Source organism: Pteropus vampyrus, unplaced genomic scaffold (assembly GCF_000151845.1).
Source record: "Pteropus vampyrus isolate Shadow unplaced genomic scaffold, Pvam_2.0 Scaffold232, whole genome shotgun sequence".
NCBI classification, from domain to species: Eukaryota; Metazoa; Chordata; class Mammalia; order Chiroptera; family Pteropodidae; genus Pteropus; species Pteropus vampyrus.
The window spans coordinates 580,130-598,587 of record NW_011889013.1 but is presented as its reverse complement, the minus strand read 5'-3'; the positions used below and the strand labels follow the sequence as shown (position 1 = coordinate 598,587).

Here is an 18,458-nt window from a genome sequence, read left to right as displayed (position 1 = left end):
ACAATATAGGAGGAAGATTCTTAAACATGAACTTTACATTAAAAGTCCATTAATACATTTGTTAACTTGCTAAAGATCTCGTTGTTTTTCTGTTTGCCATAAATAAAGTCCTGAGTCAGAGATGGCTCACACTGAGCATTTGAAAATTTAAATAAACAGTTCAGTATAAGATTTCCTTGAGCACGTCGGAGTTCCAAACCCACTTATCGTTGTGGAATCTGATTTTGCTTATTAGGGGTGATTGTTCAGGTACCGGAAGACAGAATAATATTACCTTCTAGGCTGGAACTGATTGATTTCATGGTATGGACAGGAGGAATTCGTGTCAGTTAGGTGTTCACCAGTTAATGGTGTAACAAAATATCAAACTGTGTTTAAGTATATTAGCTAACAAGGAGTCAGATAAGAAAATTGTTCATTTAAAAAACAATACTCGTGTAACGTTGATCAAAATTAATTGGAATTTTATATACATAATCCCAGTTAGTCTTCAGATAAATCTGATATCTGCATTCAGAGCTTATAACTTAAAAAAAAAAAAAAAAAGTCAGAATATTGTTTAGATGGAGATATAGCAAACTTGTGTTTTCCTTGATTACAATTCAAATCGTTACTATAGTTTATTGAAATGCCTGGTCCACATGAGGTATGTCAGTTCCAACATTCGTAATTCATACCTTATCCCACTGTGAATCACTTAGTGAACTTTTTTCTAAAAATCGCCCTATGTACATATAAAGATATCTAAATTAAATTAAGGTGTTCAAGAAGATAAATAGCTAAAATGGAGTAGAGGCTTCTCTGCTTCCTGAGATAGAACTGTCTGCTTGGTTCCTGGAGTCAGGCTCTGTAGGTGTGATTCCCGACCTTGGGGGCTCTCGGAGCATCCTGGGCGTGACCGCTGTGCAGGCGAACCTGCATGAGACAATCATGCTGAATTATTTGGGGAAATGGATGGCAGTTTATGTATATTCAAATTCGAATACATACTACATTTTTCTCTGTACAAAATTAAGTCACTGATTGGCTGAAAAGGATTGTTGTTTATTCTGGGACAAATAATAGACCTTCGTTTCATACATGTGTATTCTTGCCTTTTTCCCAAGCATGACTGAAGAAACCTGCATGTGTGCTAACAAAAGAATAATTCTGGCTTCAAACCAGTATTAGTCAGAACCTGCTGCGCTAGGTGCTGTAGAATTGCTAAGGTATCGTCGGAAGTGACATAGCAGCTAGTCTGATTGGGAAAAGATGAATAGCAGATTTCATGCAAGCCCAAGTGTGTTGTGGAGTCTAGGCTAGAACTGTAGATCATGCAGAAGGCAGAGAGTGTCGAGACCCCTCTCAGCTGGTGCCTCTGCGCCCTTTCTCCATAACTCCAGCACAGCCGGTGTTTCCTGTAGAGTTGGGACTGATTGTGGTCCAGTCGAGCACCAAATGAAGTAGGGGGCTTTGCATTTAGCAGCAACATTGTATGAAAAATATGAATCTTTAAACACTAGTATAAAGCAATGGTCTTTAAAAAAATTGAATTGACAAAAGGGAATCTTGGGAAATGAGAGTAAAACCAAATTATGGAAGGTTTTGTCACCAGCCCGAGGGCTCCGTGTGTAATGTGGTAGGAAGTGGGGAAACTCTGCAATTGGGGTAATGTCATTATCAGAGCTGAGCCTTCAGAACATGAATGTCAGAAGTGTGACTGGGCTAAATTAGAACAGAGAGACTGGAGGTCGAGAGGTCAGCTAGGAGATCTTCGTAATAGCCTGCGCCTGGGTACTGAGAACCTGGAGTAGCCCGGCTGGGGATGGGGAGCAGGGACGGGAGAGTGGGAGTTCCCCATTCTGAGGACTTAAAGTGATTTAGAGAAAGGAGAGTAAAACAAAAAGACGGGGCAGAATGACCTGGTGGTTATGATGCCAGGAGACAATCAGTGATCTGAATTAAGGAGAATGAGAACCAATGGAGAAGAAGAGTATTAGGTAGAGTACTTAGCTTTTCCCTTAGATTGAACAGGTAATAAGTAAAAAGTATATGTAACAAGAATACTGGCCTTCTGTCTTCTCCACTGTTCTTTCTCCTGTACTATGGTTGTTTCTCAAAAGTCTAAAAGTTCTTAACCAGTTGTAAAAACAACAGTGGATTTTTTCATTAAAGTACTAGTTTGTTTCTAGGTACAAATAAATGACCAGCCAGAGCCTAATCTTATATATCTGCTCCAAATATCTAGAACAAAGCAACTGAAGATTCCCAAGTTTAATCTGACTTCAACTAGAACTATGAACCCTCAGTAAAAAACTGAGGGAGTGGAACTCTTGCTGCTTGGTTTCCAGCTAAAGCCTTTCTGTTACAGAGAAGCCAAGGTGCAGAGCATGAAGTCTTTTGCTTTCAATTAGTCTTGCCGCCTTAGACTTAGCAAAAGAAGCTCATGAGCTAAAATTAGGGATGACCAGAGCCCCAGGCAAGTACTCGTGCATCGTTTATTAATTTTTATTCAGAGATACTATAGTAACTGGATATATTATTCCTCGTGCAAATGTGCTGGTGCCAAAAAAAGTATGACTGACTTTTTTTTTTTATCATAACACAGTTAATTTCATAATTTTTACAAATCTCAAAGCAAGAGAGAGATCTGAAAACCCCAAGGGAAAGCGTATTTCTGAGAATAAGACTGGCGGCTGACCTCAGATGTTCCAGAATGTGATTGTTTTAAGCTGTCGATTAACTGTACTCATTGGACAGTTCCCAAAGTAGCGATTCCTTTAAACCATTTAAAGTTTTAGATTATTTCAAAATTTTCGATTTGTAAACTGTATGTGGTACTACAATTAGAGAGGCCATAGAGTACTAGTTTGCATTTGTCACATGGCTGAAACTTTATTTATGTATAATCTCTGCCTTGAATATTTCCAAGCATTGTTGACCTGTGAAGCATAGTTCAGTGAGTGGGACTCAAATCTTACTGCACATCACATGACTGGAGGTTGAGATCTGTAATTCGGTGGTGGTTGGGTTGCCTAGGGGATGCAGATTCTGCCAGCCTGAACTTAACCCATAGACTCGTTTAGGAACCACTGCAGTAGGCCATTGTCACAGCCAGTGAAAAAGTAGACATTATTTGTTACTGTGGCGTACAATCATAAATCAAACCAACACAAAGAAGAAAGAATTTGTAAAAGTTTTTAGTTGACTTGTAACTAGGTGAAAGTATTGTTCATATTGACCTTTCTTAACTATTTTACTTAAAATCACTTTTTTTAGGTTAGTAACACTGAAGAAATCACCTTTGAAGCATTAAAGAAAGCAATTGGTGAGATTTTTGTATTTGTTAACTCTCTTCATATTTTGCTAACTTATCTTTATCTTAGTACTTGTTTAGATGCCACATAAATAAATACAGGCAGCATGGCAAGAAATACATATTTACTGTTGATTTCTATATAAATATATATTGATTTATTTAACTACTTTCTTTAGGCTTTTACAGTTGTCCTGTCTTGTCACAGATATTTCTTTTCCTTTGTATAGATAGACTTTTCTAGAGTTATGCAGGCATATCACAGTGTATTTTAATGCCATTCTTATTTGGTGAGTAGCTTGTAGGCTGCATGAACTTATGAGACACAGTCAGTGTATTTCCTTTCGTAGGAGATGTAGAGGTGAAAATTGTGAGAAATTCTGAGCAAAGTAAATTGAGTGATTTTTTTTTGACAGGCATATAATATTATAATTAGAAGTGTGTTTGTAGTAGAGTTAGAGAAAGGAGCTGGCTGAGATTGTCCGCAGGCATGATTGGGTATCACGTTAATCCCTGCTATTTTATCAATGAAAATGTTGAGGCAGAAAAATGAACAAATTCTCCTGAGATCACGTGGCTAGTAGATGCTGGAGCCAGATTTCATACCCAGGTTGGTCTGACTTTGTAGTCTTCACTTATCTTTGTATAAAATATTACTCTGATTTTTTTTCTCCTTTGGCCTTTATGGAAATAAATTTTATCTTATGTAATTAGCTTCTTTTTTTATTTTAAAATGGTTCTTTCAATTATGTATTAATATTAATTACTACTATACTAATGACCCTTGATCCCAATTCATTTTCTAATTGGTAAAGCAATATAGGGTAGAAATTGGCTTTCATTTTTTTAGAGATATTACAGTAAGAAAATTATTTTCAAGGGCAATAAAGTGCTCCAGAATCCATCATACATGAAATAAAATTTGACCCCTTTTGGCTTAATCCATAGAGGATTTTTTTTTCCCTCACTGTAACTTAATAGCAAATTTGCCAAAATAAAATTAATTGAATTTAGTTAGCAATTTTCGAACACCCATTATGTGCAAGATACTTGGAGACGTTTAAAGATTAGTAAAACGTGTTGAGGAATTTGCAGCCTAGGGCAGTGGTTCTCACAGTCTGTCCTGGGGTTCTGGAGGGCCTGAAGGAAACTCTCAGAAGGGATCCAACAGGTCAGAAAGTATTTCTGTCATAATATTAAAGCACCGTAAACCTTTTTGATTAACGTTAATGAAGGCAGTGGCATCAGACTGTACTAATGGTCATCGTATTCTTTAGCACCATATACCTACAGTTATTTTTAAAACAAGATTACTTAAGAATGCCCTTGGTTAATTGGTATAATTTATTGGTTCCATTAAATCTCAGCCTACGAGTGCATGCCTTTGGGGAGTAAACATAAACACTTTTTTGATTGCCTTGATTTGCAAGCTGAGCTAGTTATTTTTTACAAGAAATGCCATTTTTTACTTTGAGAAAAGACTGAGAGGAAACCTGTAGTATTTGGCAGACGTTTTCTGGAAAATAAAGGAAGTGAGTCTGTCACTTCAAGAGAAAGAAAAACAAAACAAAAGACACCAACCGTATTTGCTCCCAGTGACAAAATTAGCACTTTTGAACAAAATCAGAATCTTGAAACAGTCTGCCACTGTGAGTTTGACAGCCCTCCAGTATTTAAAGACTTTTCTAATGAGATCAGTGGTAATAACTAACAAATGTGGTTTTTAAAAATTATTTTATAGTTTTTTATGTTATTTTTTTATATTATTTTATAGACATAGAAATATGTCTACATTTAGAGGATCTATATGTCAGTGGACCGATAATTCTAAATGACCATTGCATGATGTTACAAAATCGTGCTCGAGCAAAATATAAAATAGATCAATAGATTTTAACGTAACCAATGACAAAAGTTTATTAATAAGTTTTAAATTCTGTTGTAACTAACTTTTAAGAAACCACTACTTGTCGAGTTTTGCTGTGGTGTCGAAGAAGGAGTATCATAATTCTGGGCAAACGTTTTTAAAACCCTCTTTTCACCACTATCTATGCGTAGGGCGGGGTTTTCTTTATATTCTACAACCAAAATAACATTGCGGACAGGATCGAATCCATTTGCAGACAGAATCCAGCTGCCGGCAATTAAGCTATACATTAATGAGATTTGCAGATATATCAAACAATGCCACTATCTTCACTGGTTTGGTTTATTTTGGAAAATATGGTTATTTTTTCATTAAACGTGTTATTTTTAAACGAGTTAATATCTTTAAAGTTTCTCCGTTTTATATGCTAATATGGAAAATATCAGTAGATATAAGACCGTTCTAAAGAGCTATTTGATTTTGTCAATATTTTTAAAAAATATAAAGGAATCTTAAAACCAGAAAGTCAGACAACTACTGGGCTAGTGCGGAAAGCGAACCTGCTGCCTGCGGGCCAAGTTTAGGTGGAAACATTGTTTCTTTAAATCGAATCTGAGTACTTAAGACCAGGGATATACACTTGTCTTGCCCAAGTAGCTTATTTCCTCCTGCTTTGACCTGACCAGATTTAAAAATATCTCTTTCCTGCCTGGCCCCTGGCACATCTGAACCTGTGACTCTGGTCTGGTGAACAACAGAGAAACGATCATGACTTTGTATTATAGTTTCAGAAGGACATAAATTCTTTCACTTTGTTAACCTGCCATAATGTCAAAGGAAACAATAATTCGTAAAGATCTGTGTACCCCTATGTTCATGGCAGCACTGTTCACAATAGCCAAGATATGGAAGCAGCCTAAATGCCCATCAACAGACGACCAGATAAAGAAGTCATGGTTCATATATACAATGGAATATCACTCGGCCATTAGAAAAATGAAATCCTACCATTTGCAACGACATGGATGGACCTAGAGGTTGTTATTCTGAGTAAAATAAGTCAGACAGAAAAGATAAATACCATGTGATTTCCCTTATATGTGGAATCTAAGGAACAAAAAGAACAAACTAATTAAAAACAGGCTCACAAATATAGAGGACAGTCTGGTGACGGCCTGAAGGGAGGGACATTGCGGGGCTGGGAGAATGGGGTGAAGGGTTAAAGAAGTACAAGTTAGTTGATTGATGGTCACAGGGATGGGGAGCACGGCGTAGGGCATGCAGTCAGCAGTGATGTAATGGTGAGGTGGAGAGCCAGAGGGGAGAAAGAGCAATCAGGGGGATCGTTTGATAAACTATATAAATGTCTAACCAATGTACTGTATACTTGAAACTAATAAAAATAATGTAGTTCTGTCAATTACCATCATTTTTTGTTCAGAGATCATTTGCTCTCTTATGGTCATTGTCAAGGTTCTATGAAATTCTATATTCCTTTTAATGGGTCTTTATAAACATTTACATGTAGATACCAGTGGAATGGAAGAACAGGAAAAGGAAAAGAGGCGTCTCGTGATAGAGAAATTCCAGAAAGCACCTTTTGAAGAAATCGCAGCACAGTGTGAATCCAAAGTGAGTGAGCAGATGGTGAAGGTTGTGGCGGGGGGTGTGATTTTTGTGAAAACCTTGGTAATTGGTTGGTAGGTTCTAAGCTTTCGGCAGATGAGCAGAATACGCGTAATGCATCAGGTAGGGACTGAAAGCTTTGATGGTACAAATAATTTCTTTGTGCAATAGAAACCGATTTAAATGGCATATCCCAAACTACATGTTAATGATGGTTGTTGCTTTGGTAATTTTTTCGCAGTGGTTTTCAGCGATTTTGCTGTATTTTGTTTTGTGTATCTATCAGTTTGTTTTTACCACTGAGACTAGGAAAGGAATAAAAGAGAAGCTTCACATTAAATTCCAATTACAGGTAAAACCAAAACTCTAAAACATTCTTTACTATCAACTTAATAGTTACAGGTATGCTTTGTCCTTTAAGTGGCATTTGTATTATTATATATGGGTTTTTGGAAAATAAATCCATTCTTAACATTTTTTTTCTCCTTTGTAGGCAAATCTGCTCCATGATAGACTTGCTCAAATACTGGAACTCACCATCCGGTAAGGGTTTGTTACTCCAACAGCAGTAAACAACAAAGTAGAGACTATTAGACCCCTATACATTTGTGTCTGATCATACGTAATTGTGCTTTTCATTTGGGATAAACACAAGATCGTGCAGGTGCCTTAGTTATCACTTAGTTGTCACTCAGTTGTCACCCTGTTCCCTGGATAGAGTCTGTTACCCTTTCTTGTCTAGGTGTCTTCAGAGTGGTCCTACTAGGACCTCGGGTAACTTGGAAGCTTTGCAATCTAATGTTACGTTTAACCAGATGATTTCTCATATTTAACCAATTCGACTTGCAAAAACTAGTTTGTTATGGTTCAGCCTCGTAGTTCTTTCCAGAGCAGTAACAGTTCTACTATGCGGGTGGCTCACTTGAATTATTAAACTTTCCTTGAGCTTTCCTAAGTCATACTCATTTGAGTCCCGTTATAATTCATTTAATGCTCTGAAATGTATGGTGTCTCACATACTTCCGTATTCTGTATTTATTGCTTATTAAGTAATGGAGCATGTGACAGGGTCAGAGCCCAGGTTCCATCTGTGGAAGGCACCTCCGCCTGTTCTTATGTCGACTGGTGCGGAGCTGGCCTTTATGTGAGGCGGCTCAGTACAGGAGTCTTAGATAGAAGCTGTGCTTCTGGAGTTTTTTTCTATATCAGCTTTATCTTTTTATTTTTAACTTGACTAACAAGGTCCCTTTTGCTTCAACCCCAGCATCCTATGAATAGAAGAGGCGGGTGCATGCTCCTGTCCATTTTCTTTTTCATTCTGTAGCCTTTCTTTTGCCTTTGTGTGCAAGGCATGTTTTTCATCAGTATCACATCTTATTCTAGGCATTTGCCCCCCATTCCTGCCACCCCCCAGTAAGGTAAAAGTCACTTCTTTCCACAATTCAGAACAGAGAATTGCACCAAAGTACGCAATATGTGACATACCTTAAATTGAGAGGATATCGTTGGCTGTGAGCATTTACTTCCTCGATGCCTGTTAGTCGTCATAGTACATGTCTGCTGTGTGCTTGATCTCATGCGGCTGGTTTAAATCTATTATATTTGCTAACCATCACCATAGCCCTGAAAGTGAGGTAGATACTATTTTTTTCATTTTCCAGGTAAAGACACTGAGGCTTAGAGAAGCAAAGTAACTTGCTGAAGGTCATCCAGCTAGTGAGTGGAAAAGTCAAATTCAAAATCATAACCCTTGTTCTTAAAAGGAATGTTGCTAGGGACCATCATGGTACATATAATCAGTCATAACTGGGTAGATTTAATATTTTAGAATAAGTGTTATGACTAATTCTGTGTTGTTGGTACTGCAACTACTACTAATAGCATCTGTTGAACACTTCTAATAGTTAACATTTAGTGAACTCTTACGGTGTTTTAGGTACTGTGCTAAGAGCATTATTTCATGTAATATTTACAAAAGACATAAAAAATAGGTAGTGATTATTTTTACTTTAGAAATGTAGAAACAGAGGCACATAGAAGTTAGGTGACTTATGAAGGTCACCTAGTTAGGAAGTAGTTCTGGATAGCTTACATGATACAGAGAAATAAAACAGACTTCTTAGTGCATCTTCAGAGTTTTCCATTCTTGTTTGGTATATTCCTTCTTGTTATTTGCCTCACTGTAACTCTGGACAGAGGAAGGAATTTGTATTCTCAAGAAACAAAACGGTCTTATATTTCAGTCTCCATTGTTCTTGCATTTACTTTGATCCTAGTACAAAAAATAAATAAACAAATAAATGAAGCGCGAAGAAGCAGAATACACTAAGAATAAGCAATCCTACAGATAATCCAGCTATTGAAATTAGCAGACAAGGTCCTTAACGCACACGCACACACACGCACACACACGCACACACACAGATTTAAAGGAAAAGATACACATATTTTAGGAGAGAAGCGGAAACTCTGAAAAAGAACCACATTGTAAATCAAGAACTGAATGAGATAATACCTGAAAGAAAAAATGTTATTGGGTGGGCTAGGTGTTGTATTGGACTTCATAGAGGAACTCTCATTCATAGCTCACGGGAGTACACAGTGGCTCAAACTCTTTGTGAAACTTTAGCGGTTAAAGTTAAACATGTACCTGCTCTTGATCCTGTAATCTCATTTGTCAATATTTACCCAGAGAAAGGAAAACTTAACATTTACAAAAAGACATGTACATGATGCTTTAGCACCTTTTCTTACATTACTGAATGCTCATGAACAGAATGATAGACAGTAGACCAATAGCGATATTCTTACTATAGTGAAATACTATTCAGCAATAAAAAGGAACACATTTTAGGGGTAAATCTAAAAGAAACATATTGAGAAAAAGAAATCAGACATAAAGGAGTAAGTAGAGCTTGTATGGACCGTTCCTATAGGCTGCACAGACCATTCGTGTGAAATTCGAGAACAGGCCATGGTGAACTTTGTGATAGAGACCGGAACAGAGTAGCTGGGTGTGGGCATGTGTGTGTGGGGCGTGGGGGTAGGGAGAGATGGCTGGTTAGGGATACAAAGAACTTTTTTTTGAATGAAGAAAGTGTTGAGTACTTTTATTGGGGTATGATTTATATGAGTTTATGTATTTGTCAGTTCTTGTCAAACATTACACTTAATATCTGTGCATTTCACTCTATGAAAATTATCCCTCAATAAAAAAATAAAGGGATGTTATAAATACTGGAACAGTAATTGGTAAATAATTATTAGTTGCCAAAAATAGAATAATATATTAGGAAAATATAAGACAACCAGCTGAATAACTTAATCGAGAGCAATTTACAGTTAATTATATTTGTACATAATTAATGGAAATTCATTACTATATGAATTACATTATAACAAATACTAAAACTAAAGAACTTTATATGACATATACTATAACTGAAATATGCATAAGAATACTTAAATACATGGAAACTCAGACCTTCTTAGTAGATAGGAAGTTAATATCTTAAACACATCACTTCTCTGCAGATTAATCTACAGTTTTAGTCAAACTCTTCACAGTTATATTTTTTATATACGAACAAGTGATGCTATAGACAGTGTGGAAGAATCTACATATAAAGCAGTCAGGAAAATGCTGTGGGAGAAAAAAACGGGGGAGCATTTGCTCCGCCAGGTAGGAAAACATGACAAGTGTTTGACATTTACAGCACATTGGACTTGGGTACAGGTAAGTGGGAGAGAGGAGAGTTCAGATTTTGAGGGAAAAGAACAAATGTTTAATAACTCTTATTTACTAAAGAATGTTGACCAGCAATAGGGATGGGAGAGGAGTCTCCTCTTACTTTACCAAAATGGAAAATTTTAACTCTATTTAGAAAAATACATAAAAATACTAGAATTTATACAGGAATGTTTTTTGTAATCTTGGTCTGGGGAAAGTTTCCCTTAGCGTAACACAAAAACTAGAAATTATAAGAAAATAATTGAATTTTTATAAGGTTTATAAGCATTTGTTTAAAAAAAAAAAGTACAAGGTTGATAATTAAATAATGAATTGTGGAAAAACATTTCTATTATGTGACAAAAGATTAGTTTCCCAAATTGGTAAGAAAAAAACATCCAAGTAGAAATATAGGCAATGGACTCAAATATGCAATTCGTTTTCAAAGAAACATAAAGTCAGTACTAAGTCTACAAAGATACTTAGCATTAGTGGTAACCTAAAAATTGAAAATAAGAGTAAGGATGAATTCCCTTTTGCTTGTCAGATTGGCAAAGATTTAAACAACAAAACGATTGATTATACCCAAGATTTATAATGGTATTAGAGAATAGGTACACTTAAATGTTGAAAATATAAATTACTACTATTCTGGCAATATGTACCAAAGTCAAAATTGTGAGTACACTTTGATCTAGAAATTCTACTGATAAAACTATAAACCAAAGAGACAGGATAAAGTTATATATGTATAAGAATAGACCTGTGAGCATTATTTATAATAATGAAAAATGGAAATGATCCTGCATTTATCCACTGAATTTAATTATGATATATTCATATGATGAAATACCATACTGTCATCAAAAAAGAATAATATATGTATGCATGAAAAAGTTTTTACTAGTGAAACAGAGCAAGCTTACAAGAATGGGTATATTTCAATCCCATTATAAAAATTATATATATATATATATTCAAAGGAAAATATCTGGTTTAGACTTAAAAACCAGCCGATACCACTGTGACCTGTTCTCTGTGCAGCCGTCCAGCAGCACGTCTCGTCCATCACTGTCGGCAGGTAGCAGTTAGACAGCTTTGTGATGTGAGCGGCTCTGAAAACACCTGTTGACAATGCCTCGTTCTCCTTTTACAGTCCTCCTCCCAGTCCGTCAGGGACACTGACCGTCACTTCTGGGCATGCCCAATACCAGTCTGTCCCAGTCTATGAGATGAAGTTCCCAGATCTGTGTGTGTACTGAGTGGCTCGGGAAGACCTCGGCATCGGATTTTAAAGCCTAAAAATTAAGGTCAGGCTGTTTTCAGGGATTGCTTAATGCGTAGTAACGTCCTTCTTGAAGATAACGATGGACTTTATCTTTAACCAAATGCTTGGCATACCGTATTAGAAATTTTGAAACTATATATGATTTTAGAGTACTTTTGAAGATAGATTTATGCCATGTTAATTTCCTTTGTGGTTCCTGTTGGCTTTGAAGGTGAACATGTATTGGTATCACATTATTTCATTGTTAAACAGTGTATTTTAAACTTCTCACAATTATGTGATTTTTTAAAAAAAATTAAGCCTTCCAAGGATTGAAGATGTATGAAATGTCTAATGTATTTCTTAAACATCTATCTACACAACTGCTCAGAAGTAGAATTGCTTTTGTATTTGGTTGTCTGCAAAAGCAAAAACATACACGTGTATTCTAATCCTGGGACTGCAAAACTGCTCTGTGGCTTTTTGTCCCTATGTTTTAGATGCTGCGAGAGGCATCCCTCGATTTGTTTACCGTGATAATATGTGATAGACATTCCTCCGCTTGTTTATGGTATGACATTTACAGAATAATATTCCTAGAATATGACCCTAAAATCGCCATACTTTAAAGTGTCTAGTTCTTGTAATACTGTATTTTCTGCCAAGAGTTTAACAATTCTACTTGAGAGGCTTAGAGCATACTCTTGGAATACTGAACTGTGCAATATTTTTTACATCGTAAGATGTATTAGTTTACAGACTTTGCTTTGAAATATTAGTAGTATTTTGCTGTGGCTCCATTAATTAAATGACTATATATTTAGTATAGAAAAAAGACATTTAAAACAGCTACTAGTTCACCTGTGAAGAGTTTACATTTTGATTTTTATTAAAAGCACATTAGTTTGCCATTCTATGTTGTGCATCTTTTTAAATCTTCGTAGTCAGAAAATTACAAAAATGGAATTTTTATTTGTAAAATTTGAACTGTCACTTGTATGCATCTCTGTTTAGGATTTCTTATATGACGTTCGAAAAGGGTGCCTGTGGTTTAGCGATCAGGTGTGCTAAAGATTGTTACTGTAAGTGTCTGTTGATTCAAGCCACCAAGATTACACGTACTGACACTCTACACGTGCCGACAGACCCGTAGTGTTTTCTTAAAATCATATACATCTTGGTGAATCTCGTCATATGGCAAAACAAGCAGCTTTCTTTGCAGCTCTTATTCTCTTGGGTGTTTTTATAAAATAACCTGTTTATCATTTTACCTTTCCAGATTTTATTTTTTTTTACTGAAAAAATGTACATATCAAAAATTGTAGCTCAAAAAACAATTCAGTTCTTAGCTTTAGTTTTTGTTTAAAAAATTGCAGAAAAGAAAGGCATATTAATAGCTTTCTGTTTCTGGTTAGTTGGGCACCTGTAGTAGAAACAAAAAAGTAAGGAAGCATACTAGACATTTTTTGAGTATTTGAACCAAAGTACAGCATCTTGAAACATCTTGCAAAAGATCTTAGTTACTTAAACCTATGAAATGATACTCAAACATCCCGGGCGCTTTGTTAAATGTAGATGACGAAGACCTTGTTTTCAGAGTCATGGTGCAGTCGCCACTGGGGTCAGATGGCCCTGTTGCAGCTGTCACTGTAACTTTGTCTCGTGATCAGCTAAAATGTTTCACCATTTAATAGGCTAATGTTCATGATTTTTATTTTCCTTTTTTTTTATCTATTTTTAAAGGATATTAATTTTTGACTGCGTTTAAAAAAAACAGGGGGACATGCAAAAACAATCATCATCCACTTGGATGTCGTTTTATAGATTAACACTGTGTGCTTTTGTATGAAAAAATATCTAATTTAATAGAATAAGAAAAGATATATATTTGTTTGCACTCATGTGGAACAAACTTTGCTCTATAAAATTTCATGTTTTTCTCTGATTTATAAATGCATGTATTGCATGTAAAGGGAAATCATTTCAGTTAATGTTTATCACACCTTTTTTATTGGTCTGTTTGTAAACTGTTGATTTGGGTTTTGTGAGGTTTTCCTTGTTGCTGTGTTTAAGGCACAGTAGGCTTCTGTATATTCTAGGTTACTAAAGTGGCCTTGTTAAAAGCGATGCCCAAGGAAAGGCTCCTTCCTTCGGCTTGTCCCTCCCCGGAGCCTGCAGGAGGGCCTGCAAGTGGTAGGTGTGCTGTGCTATAGCCAGTTGGCAGACGGAGAGTTTTGGATATGTCGAAGCTCACACTGTATTGCTATATTTTTGTAGATATTTAAAACTTGTAATAAACCGTTAATCACTCTCTTTTTGCTGTATGTAGTTGCTTATATCACTTTTTTTCTTGACATTGAATAGTTAACATTTAAATATTCCTCCTATACTTGCGTTGTCCTTGACTGCTTATATAGGGTTTAATTGTTGAGGGAGTTCGCCTGGACACACACACTCGCACACTCACACACTCACACACTTCCTTAATGCTTCCGAGCTCATTATCTTTTGGAATAATATTGCACTTTACCAGCAATTAACTTCTCCTCCTCAAAATATTTCTCTTCTTCTGTCTGAAAATGGAATTAAGGTATCTATGGACTTTATCTTTAACCAAATGCTTGGCATACCGTATTAGAAATTTTGAAACTATATATGATTTTAGAGTACTTTTGAAGATAGATTTATGCCATGTTAATTTCCTTTGTGGTTCCTGTTGGCTTTGAAGGTGAACATGTATTGGTATCACATAATTTCATTGTTAAACAGTGTATTTTAAACTTCTCACAATTATGTGATTTTTTAAAAAAAATTAAGCCTTCCAAGGATTGAAGATGTATGAAATGTCTAATGTATTTCTTAAACATCTATCTACACAACTGCTCAGAAGTAGAATTGCTTTTGTATTTGGTTGTCTGCAAAAGCAAAAACATACACGTGTATTCTAATCCTGGGACTGCAAAACTGCTCTGTGGCTTTTTGTCCCTATGTTTTAGATGCTGCGAGAGGCATCCCTCGATTTGTTTACCGTGATAATATGTGATAGACATTCCTCCGCTTGTTTATGGTATGACATTTACAGAATAATATTCCTAGAATATGACCCTAAAATCGCCATACTTTAAAGTGTCTAGTTCTTGTAATACTGTATTTTCTGCCAAGAGTTTAACAATTCTACTTGAGAGGCTTAGAGCTTACTCTTGGAATACTGAACTGTGCAATATTTTTTACATCGTAAGATGTATTAGTTTACAGACTTTGCTTTGAAATATTAGTAGTATTTTGCTGTGGCTCCATTAATTAAATGACTATATATTTAGTATAGAAAAAAGACATTTAAAACAGCTACTAGTTCACCTGTGAAGAGTTTACATTTTGATTTTTATTAAAAGCACATTAGTTTGCCATTCTATGTTGTGCATCTTTTTAAATCTTCGTAGTCAGAAAATTACGAAAATGGAATTTTTATTTGTAAAATTTGAACTGTCACTTGTATGCATCTCTGTTTAGGATTTCTTATATGACGTTCGAAAAGGGTGCCTGTGGTTTAGCGATCAGGTGTGCTAAAGATTGTTACTGTAAGTGTCTGTTGATTCAAGCCACCAAGATTACACGTACTGACACTCTACACGTGCTGACAGACCCGTAGTGTTTTCTTAAAATCATATACATCTTGGTGAATCCCGTCATATGGCAAAACAAGCAGCTTTCTTTGCAGCTCTTATTCTCTTGGGTGTTTTTATAAAATAACCTGTTTATCATTTTACCTTTCCAGATTTTATTTTTTTTTACTGAAAAAATGTACATATCAAAAATTGTAGCTCAAAAAACAATTCAGTTCTTAGCTTTAGTTTTTGTTTAAAAAATTGCAGAAAAGAAAGGCATATTAATAGCTTTCTGTTTCTGGTTAGTTGGGCACCTGTAGTAGAAACAAAAAAGTAAGGAAGCATACTAGACATTTTTTGAGTATTTGAACCAAAGTACAGCATCTTGAAACATCTTGCAAAAGATCTTAGTTACTTAAACCTATGAAATGATACTCAAACATCCCGGGCGCTTTGTTAAATGTAGATGACGAAGACCTTGTTTTCAGAGTCATGGTGCAGTCGCCACTGGGGTCAGATGGCCCTGTTGCAGCTGTCACTGTAACTTTGTCTCGTGATCAGCTAAAATGTTTCACCATTTAATAGGCTAATGTTCATGATTTTTATTTTCCTTTTTTTTTATCTATTTTTAAAGGATATTAATTTTTGACTGCGTTTAAAAAAAACAGGGGGACATGCAAAAACAATCATCATCCACTTGGATGTCGTTTTATAGATTAACACTGTGTGCTTTTGTATGAAAAAATATCTAATTTAATAGAATAAGAAAAGATATATATTTGTTTGCACTCATGTGGAACAAACTTTGCTCTATAAAATTTCATGTTTTTCTCTGATTTATAAATGCATGTATTGCATGTAAAGGGAAATCATTTCAGTTAATGTTTATCACACCTTTTTTATTGGTCTGTTTGTAAACTGTTGATTTGGGTTTTGTGAGGTTTTCCTTGTTGCTGTGTTTAAGGCACAGTAGGCTTCTGTATATTCTAGGTTACTAAAGTGGCCTTGTTAAAAGCGATGCCCAAGGAAAGGCTCCTTCCTTCGGCTTGTCCCTCCCCGGAGCCTGCAGGAGGGCCTGCAAGTGGTAGGTGTGCTGTGCTATAGCCAGTTGGCAGACGGAGAGTTTTGGATATGTCGAAGCTCACACTGTATTGCTATATTTTTGTAGATATTTAAAACTTGTAATAAACCGTTAATCACTCTCTTTTTGCTGTATGTAGTTGCTTATATCACTTTTTTTCTTGACATTGAATAGTTAACATTTAAATATTCCTCCTATACTTGCGTTGTCCTTGACTGCTTATATAGGGTTTAATTGTTGAGGGAGTTCGCCTGGACACACACACTCGCACACTCACACACTCACACACTTCCTTAATGCTTCCGAGCTCATTATCTTTTGGAATAATATTGCACTTTACCAGCAATTAACTTCTCCTCCTCAAAATATTTCTCTTCTTCTGTCTGAAAATGGAACTAACGTATCTAATTCATGCTGATATATGTAATAAATGTAATGAAATGAGCTTTTTGAAATGTAAAAATTCACTGTGCAGTTAATTCATATGTAAGCAATAAAACAAAATCAAAATACTTCTGTATAAGTACATTTTTATAATAGCTATTAGTTACCTTTATTAAATTTAATATCTTGCTCGAGTTAAAAATGGAAAGTTTTAGTGAAAATCAGGTTGCCTAGTGGATCTGCCCTCACGTACACTGACGTGTCAGAGGCGTGACTGCCAGTCATGCTGAGGGAGAGCTAAGACGAGGCCCCCGGGGCGAGCTCGTGAAGGCACAGGCGCCATCTGCCTCAGTCTTAATGTTTGCATCCAGCCCCATCTCCTGGCCGTAAAAATTACCCTGGTTCGCCTGTGACAGCACGCGTAGATTTGGGGCAGTGTAGCAAAGCAGTGAGGAGCACGGGCTCTGGGTTCAGGTCCAGCCCTACCCCTTCTTGGTCGAGTGGCCTCAGGCAAGTGACTAAACTTTGAGCTTTGTAGTCTTCATCTGTAACGTGTGGAGAGTAAATTCTGCCCTCAGAGGTGATCCATGGGGAATAAGCGAGTCACTTAGCAGAGTGATCCATGGGGAATAAGCGAGTCACTTAGCCGAGGTCCACTGTGCCCTGCCTGCGTGGCACAGAGCAAGCATTTGACTTTTGTTCATAAGTGTTTGCGGTCCTCGAGGTCACGCTGCTGGGACCTGAGCAGCCTGGCGGCTGTCCCCGTTCAGGCCAGTCTCTCCACGGTTCTGAACCTGTTTCTTTAGGTATATAACGAGTAGTGTGTATGATTCACTGTCTCACATTTTCTTTCTAACTCTTCACTTGTTGGATCATGTTACCTGGTCTCTCATCTGACAAATTACTGATCTCAAGTACCAAGTTCAGATGAATGAAAAAGCAGAAAAAGGAGCAGGACACTCTGCCTCTTACTTTTGCTGTGTTTGTCTTTTACCTACACTTTGAGTCAGGGGCAGCCCGTGACGAGGGCACCGTCGTAGCCCGGGTTCTCCTAAAGCAGAACCGAAGACAGGCTTACGTTCAGGATTACTCTGGGACGGGAGTGGAAGGAGCAGAAGCTTCTTACTAACTAATGGGACTTATTTATGAATTGGCCATCGCTGGCTGACTGGCGCTGCATTCCACTGGACAGTGTAGGGCGTCTCATGGGATAATCTGCGAGCCGTCCACCCAGTGAAGGAAGTCAGAGGAATGTGTACCCTTCAGCTTCTGCTCCTGCTCAAGGCCCTGTTGGCGTTAACTCCCGCACATGTGCGGATCGTGCGTGCTCGAGTGCTGAGCAGGCCTCTGTCAGAAGGCGGGAAGTGTGGGAGCACAGAGGACAGGCCTCGTCTGATCCCACCTTCCTGAACGAGGCAGGTTGAGGTGCGCGTGGAGCTGGTCATCACAGCAGTGTGCAGAGGGAGACGGGACTAGACGACGTGGAGCCGGGCGAAGGACGTCCACTGTAGCACCGTCTGGTCAGATATTTAACGACACGACAATCTGGGAGCATCAGATTTACTTCAGGTTCCCCCGTCTTGTTTAGTGAGGCGGGGATTTG

General features: G+C 36.9%; 2 protein-coding genes across 5 annotated transcripts in view; one reads left to right on the top strand and one right to left on the bottom strand.

The window, feature by feature from the left end:
• Positions 1–14,109, top strand: part of EFR3A (EFR3 homolog A) — a 78,630-nt gene extending 64,521 nt beyond the window's left edge. For all 4 annotated transcript variants that reach the window (XM_011373822.2, XM_023519711.1, XM_023519710.1 and 1 more), the window contains 4 exons: positions 3,259–3,307; positions 6,691–6,794; positions 7,282–7,331; positions 11,675–14,109. In XM_011373822.2, coding sequence (XP_011372124.1) covers positions 3,259–3,307; positions 6,691–6,794; positions 7,282–7,331; positions 11,675–11,780 — 309 coding nt within the window. In that variant the 3' untranslated portion in view covers positions 11,781–14,109. The remainder of the gene's footprint in view (positions 1–3,258; positions 3,308–6,690; positions 6,795–7,281; positions 7,332–11,674) is intronic.
• A 3,736-nt stretch (positions 14,110–17,845) lies between these two features.
• The window catches only part of OC90 (otoconin 90), a 23,856-nt gene continuing 23,243 nt past the window's right edge, over positions 17,846–18,458 (bottom strand). The window contains exon 15 of the mRNA XM_011373831.1: positions 17,846–17,906. Coding sequence (XP_011372133.1) covers positions 17,846–17,906 — 61 coding nt within the window. The remainder of the gene's footprint in view (positions 17,907–18,458) is intronic.